Source organism: Cyrtonyx montezumae, unplaced genomic scaffold (assembly GCF_038088225.1).
Source record: "Cyrtonyx montezumae isolate F1298 unplaced genomic scaffold, pur_monq_1.0 scaffold_15, whole genome shotgun sequence".
NCBI classification, from domain to species: Eukaryota; Metazoa; Chordata; class Aves; order Galliformes; family Odontophoridae; genus Cyrtonyx; species Cyrtonyx montezumae.
In genome coordinates, this window is record NW_027071881.1 from 5864755 (window position 1) to 5871141 (window position 6387).

Consider the following 6387-nt stretch of genomic DNA (forward strand, 5'->3'; position numbering starts at 1 on the left):
TTTGGATGACTGAATGCTCGTGACCAACAGAATACCACACACGGGAGGTTCATATCTCTAAAAACACACATACACATAAGCATCTCAAGCATTTGCTTCAGCCTCATGCAGAAATCCCACAGCAGCATCTATTTCCACTACAGCACACGCAGACCCCTCATGTTAGAACTGGTCATTTTATTTACAATCGTATCTCTAAAGAGCATCTTAGATTTCACTCAAGTTATTGTTACACACATTTTTCCAGCTTGTACTACATGACAACCTTACCACATGAAACTTAGCTTTGATGAAAGATCACATTGAATCTTCCTTTGATAGGGAAATTAAGTCCTCTGAAGGATGCTTCTGGGAAGCTCTAACAGACAGGTCTTCATCTCTTGCAGCTCCTGGATCTGAGTACTCTGTGGACCACAGTGCACTGATAAAATCTTCTCTGCTCTTTGAATTGTGCTCAGAGCTTCAGAAACTGCAAATCTGAAATAAGAAGAGAATATACAGAATAACTGCTTCATCTCTGTGAACCCTCAAACCTTCCTTCCAAGAAACCCCACCCTGTTCATGGCTATAAATCTCACCCTCCACCGCCCTTCAGCACCAAGAAAAATAGCATGCATTTCAGCTGCAAAGAGAAAGGGCAAAAATAACAAATAAGGGAAGTAGATGGACAGAAACTTAAAACATTGAGTATCTGCACCCCCTACTTTTGCACTGTAGCTCATGCTAAAATTCAGACTGTTAAAGAGATGTGTTGTTAGAAGATTTGCAGTAATCAGGAGATTACTGGAGGGCCAAAACAGAGCAAGATTTCATTTTGTTATTTGAAAAGATGTCAACAACATTGTTCAATTGAAGTGCAAACACCAGGGGTGACTAGTTGTCAGAATAAAATAGGACAGCGAATAAACAGAGTCAGGGAATAGAAAGAATAGACAAATAAAAAGATGAGGAATGGGTCCAAAGAGTCATAAGGCATAACTAAACCCCATTAGGTTATACTGACTTGTACTTGAGTACTGGACAACTTTTATACCTGTGCCAAACTGCCCTGTGCCCTGCAAGATGCCAAGGACTAACTGCCACGATACTGTGTTGGATACACATGAATGGTGCAGGGAAGAGAGAGAGAATGAAAACAAATTTACCCATTGAAGAGAATTTGTGCCAGTTTGAAAAGTTCATGACCCATTTCTACACTTGATGGCCCATGATGCATTTCCACAAACTGAATACTCCTCTCCAGGTGTCTGGCTGCTTCCTGCCACTTCCCTAATGGAAAAATAAACAAGCAAAGAATTATGAATGATAACTTTTTACAGCTACTGTCGTACAAAGTGTTTTGACAGCATGCAAAATGTGTTGAACAGTGTCTACAGTATTCTTGGGAGGCTGCTGCTCTCTGAACCAGGACAAGGAAACTAGAAGAACATGAGATCACATCATTAGTCCTTGTCTGCTGAGAATGTTAGCAAAATCAGTCTGAGAGTTATGTTGTCAAAACTAGAGAAATGGAGTAGTAAAAAAGTGAAAAAGGTAGTCACGGAAAACACTAGTCAAATTAAATCCCAAGTTCAGCAAACTGAAGACAATTTTGAGTGGGAAGATGATGCCGTACCAAGAGTAGCATAGACCTGTGCCAGATGGTCCTCCAGCTCTCCCATTAGCAAATGCTCTGGTGACAAGAAGTTTCTAGCATCCATTTGACACTTCAGGAGCATTCTGATAGCTTCATCTACAAAATAGAGTATGAAAAAATTCATCCTGCTGGCCAGTCCCCAGCTTGCCATGAGTCACGTAACAAACTCAGTCCACTCATCTCTGCATCTTACACAACTATATCTGGATTTGGTTAGGATTCAACATCTACTTCCTCTGCAACCCCACTTATTCTTAACACAGGGCTGGCCAGACTCACTCCAGGAAAGGAAGGCCCAAAAATGCATAACTCCAAAGTTATCCTGAGTTCTTTTAGTCACTGTGGAACAACGTGTGACCTAGATTAACACCCGGATCAGAGGTATAAAAAAAAATAAAGCTCAAGTCCCCAGGGACATCAGGCTTTGTGCCAGCGGATCCCAACTACATAAGCAACAGTGCCATCTCATGGCTATAACTAGCCTCCTGCTGACCTTAAAGCAGAAAGCTGAGCCTTACCAGCCTTGCTGTCTCTTAGCAGCTCTAATGCTTTCTCCATTTGTTGCTGAAGGTCCAGTAAGCGCCGTGACAATCTCCCTCTGCTGACTAAGAGCGCACAAGCTTCATTCGAACAACAAAGCATGTCTTCTCCCTGTGAAGATATCCCTGTGATCATTCCTGCTCACATTCAACTCAAGACTTGCTTACAGTCTCCATACCTCTGTATTATGCTACAGAGATGCTAAATATAGCTGAGAAACCAGGTGGCTTGCTTGTAAACTGCTGCTAACTCACTTGGGTTTTAGGTGAAGCTTCCAGGAATAGCTGTGACTGCTACACAGGCCAGTCTGAGCCCACCATAGGTTAGGTTGAAGCAGATTCAAGGGATACACAACTAACCCTCATACAAAATATATACTGCGTTGACTTCTCATCTAACACACACCACGTGCATTTTCCACTTCTATCCTGTGAGCTGCAGACAGTGTGAATCTGACCACACGTGGACCCTGAAGGTAACACCTTGTGCCCTAGACTCCAGGATCCATTTTCTTTCCTAAATAACATCCACCCCACAAACTGTGGCCACGATATTATCAGATTCCTTCTGCAAGTACAAAGGGATTTTAACTCCCTGTTAAGGGCACTATTTTCCCTATAATGCTGGAAGATTGAAAGCAAGAGCACTGCAAGGAAGCTAGTAAGAACAGTGAAATACTGCTCTCACTCTGCAGGGGCTTTTACTTGCGCAGCAGAGGTCATAAACTCAGGCCTTTAAATCTTGACTTTCCCAGAGGCCCAAACATTACACATCCTGATAAGGTTAAACAGTCATAACCATCGAAGAACTACCTGCATTGAAGCCTGGCAGCTTGGGCAGCAGAATGAGTTTCTCATGGGCACACTCTTGACATCAGACTCTAACTCATCAAGGCATGCCTGACAGCGGCACTCAAAGAAATACTGACTGAGAAGCTGTTGTCTCTCAGCAACCCTCATTCTACACCGATGAGGCCCTGCAAAAGGACACCAAGGGTAAGAGAGCAGTGAACAAGTCCAGCTCCTAAATAGCAGACTAAAATCTATCTTTGTTAAAACTGAGACAAAATACAGTATCTTTTGGATAGCACAGAACTGGAGACTGAAAGCATAATGTTGGATTCAGCAGATAAAAAAAACTTGATTTGATATCTTTGATCAAGGCTCATACATAAACAAAGACTCCAGCAGCATTACACTGGGAATTATGATATTATTAGCTACCAGTAAGCCTGCCAAGTAGAGGAGAAAGGAAGTCTGTGTCTTGAGACAGAGACTTAATACTTACCATAGCAGTGAAAAATCTCCTGACCACTTGGGATTGGCTGTGATGCCCTGACAGTGGCAGCTGTCCCACTGAATGACACACTGATATTGGGACTGCACGAATGGTTCAGAAGGCTGAGGACAGGAAAGAAGGCTGTAGCCAGGCGCACGGGCTTCTTATTCACAACAGTACCATCTCCAGACTCTAAAGACAGAAGCAAAATACTATGTTGAGAACAAATGCTCTGTAACCCATGCAAATTATGCAACCACAGATACCACTAGATAAATTGCTGGTACATCGTTGGAACAAAGAATAGCTAAATACCATCTACATGTGCACCAGAGAACAGACTGAGATGGGACAGGACATTAAACTATTAATTCCCATCTGCAATAGGAGCTTTTTAAAACTCTCTGCTTCACACAAACGAGATGAATAACAAGGAAGAGCTTAATTTTTTTTATCTTACCTAACTCCTGCATTACAGTGATCGCTTGTGCATTACACTGTAGCTGCAACACATGCCTCAGCATTGCTTCTGCCATAATCATCAGTTCTGGGGACAGTTCATCAGATGTTTTTTCACACACCTTCTGTTCTGATCCTGTTGCAGATGACTTCCTGTTCAGAACAGCAGCTTCTAGACCAGTTTCTTGCAACTTTTTGCATATAGCTACTACACTCAGCATGCAGAGGAATTTATGTTCAGGGCTATGCTTCTCAATATGTGGCAGAAGGTTGAACACAGCTTGGTAAGAACTCTGGTACTGGCCATTATCATTACAACCAGGGATACCTTCAGTTCCAGCTCCTGCATCACTGGGATGTTTACCTCCTGCCTCAGCATTAAAAAGGTTCTTCTTGTCATTATCATGCAACTGTTCCACCAGCCTGCTAACCTCTGAAAATCCTGCTAATAGAACAGTCCTTAAGGCAACATGGCAGAAGACCCCTAATGTGAGCAGCAGTGCTCCCAAGGGGCACTCTGTCCTGTGGTATTGCTCCCATGCCACATCTGCACAGTTTTGGCTGCAGTACTTTGCGTAACTACACCCACAGCAAGGCACAGAAGCTAAGAGCTGCTTCAGACAATGGTGGCAAAAAAGATCTGCATTAGTGACTTGAGCATCCCACACTGTTTCACTGCTGTCCTGTAGAAGAAGGCTATCCCCTTCACTTGGGCAGAGCACGCTGACAAAAGCCTTCTCTTTCAACAGGTCCTGTCCTGGCAGGATGTCCTGGGAGGCTACCAAGTGACGTCCTCTCTCTGGATTGAAATTCAAGCTCAAAGATGAAGATGCACCTGAAATAGTGCCATTCTCTTCCCAGATCTCTGACTCTCTTTGAATAACACCATGTGCTTCTTGTGCAGGTTTTGGACAGCTCTCCTCACGTATTTTATTCTTCAGTTGACTTAACTTTTTCAGTAGTGTATGGTGGATAGGACTAGCCATAATCCCATCTGTAGCCATTTTATTCTCCACTGCAGTGAAGGTCTCTGTTGCATCCTGTAACCTCCCCAAACGCAGCAGGCATTCAGCCTTCCGCAGCAAGACCTTGGGCAGCAGCCTATCTGGATAGCCATGACTTTCAGCCCTGGCAATATCTTCCAAACAAACCTAAAAACAAAGACAAGGACTTTCAAGGCTGCTTGAAAATGATGTACTTTTTTATTCCGTGTAAGATTCAGCGCATTTTAATAAGACTCTTTACTGGCTATGGACAGAAAGCTTGCCAATCTGTCAAGCAGATAAAACTCCTAATGCAGAACTAGAAAGAAAGCAGCAATGCCTAGGTAATGATAGAAGCTTTAAGCAATTCCTCCTTATCTTATTGCTATCTACCCATATAAGAAGCTGATTTCCCACCTGCTTACAAGCTCCTTTTAAGTACTGGAAGGCCATGATCAGGTATCCCCTAAGCCTTCTCTTCTCTAGGCTGAACAAGCACAGATCCCTCACCTGCCTTTGCAGGAGAGGTGCTCCAGCCCTCTGATCATCCTCATGGCCCTCCTCTGGACCCTCTCCAACAGCTCCATATCTTTCTTGAGCTAGGAGATTCAGACCTGCACACAGCACTCCAGATGGGGCCCCATCAGAGCAGAGCAGAGGGGGACAATCCCACCCCTCCCCCTGCTGCCACCCCTCTGCTGACAGAGCCAGACACAGACCTACAGTCTCTCATTCTAACAACCAAAAAGACATCACCGCAGGGTTTGCAGAAGCACTGACTCAAAGCTCTATGTGCAAACGCCACGTGCCAGTACCTCAGGTCCTGCTCTTCTTAGCCCTGTTCCCCACTCCTGCTACACACGAGGTGAAGGGTCATGCCCCGGCTGCAGGCCTGACTTACCTCAAAGCATCCGAGCTGGAACAGGGCCGCAGAACGGTTGGCGAAGCACAGGGCCACCCCGGGGCTGCGGGGCTGCTCGTGGGCCGCGGCCTGCAGGGAACAGAGCAGACCTCTCAGGATGGGGCTGACAACTCAGCCCCGTGGTGGGGGGGAAGGCCCCCTCGCTCCAGGCCCACACCAGCGCTCCCCCCCATACCTGCGAGTACAGCCGGACGGCATCGCGGTAGCAACAACGGCCGAACCGCCGGTTTCCCTCCTCCCGGTAGAAGCGAGCTGCCGCCGGTTCCTTGCCCGTGCGAGCCCGGCCACACAGCTTCTGCAGGGCCGCCTCCTCGGGCCTACGGGACACGGGGATCAGCACCGCGGCCAACACCACCTCACCCTTCCCTCTCCCACCCCGCTGACCTGAGGTAGCCGCAGCCCACCCGCAGTGCCTCGCCCAGCGGGGCCGCCGCCAGCCGTTCCTTCAGAGCCGGCTCCAGTGAGGCCCAGCACCGGGCAGCGCTCCGCCGCCACTCCTCCACCGGCAGCGCCATGGCTTGCTCCCTCTCCACCTTCTAATGGCGGCGCCCAGCGGGGCAGCACGGCTT

General features: G+C 46.6%; 1 protein-coding gene across 1 annotated transcript; it reads right to left on the reverse strand.

Annotated features, from left to right (window-relative positions):
- Window positions 1-50: 50 nt before the first annotated feature.
- On the reverse strand, window positions 51-6368 carry SMYD4 (SET and MYND domain containing 4). Its single transcript, XM_065731866.1, has 10 exons — window positions 6203-6368; window positions 5994-6135; window positions 5798-5887; window positions 3915-5064; window positions 3464-3646; window positions 2989-3152; window positions 2155-2287; window positions 1616-1732; window positions 1146-1269; window positions 51-477 (listed from the first exon to the last, which is right to left on the reverse strand). Exons 1-10 carry the CDS (start codon window positions 6331-6333, stop codon window positions 327-329), a joined length of 2385 nt encoding a protein of 794 aa, XP_065587938.1. The 5' UTR covers window positions 6334-6368; the 3' UTR covers window positions 51-326.
- Window positions 6369-6387: the final 19 nt, after the last annotated feature.

Excerpts from the sequence above, each read along its gene's own strand:
- SMYD4 (XM_065731866.1), bottom strand. The coding sequence starts at position 6,333 with ATGGCGCTGCCGGTGGAGGAGTGGCGGCGGAGCGCTGCCCGGTGCTGG. Across the intron at positions 5,888-5,993 it reads CCGTCCGGCTGTACTCGCAG|GCCGCGGCCCACGAGCAGCC; the intron begins GTATGGGGGGGA and ends TGTTCCCTGCAG. Across the intron at positions 5,065-5,797 it reads TCCAGCTCGGATGCTTTGAG|GTTTGTTTGGAAGATATTGC; the intron begins GTAAGTCAGGCC and ends CTTTGTTTTTAG.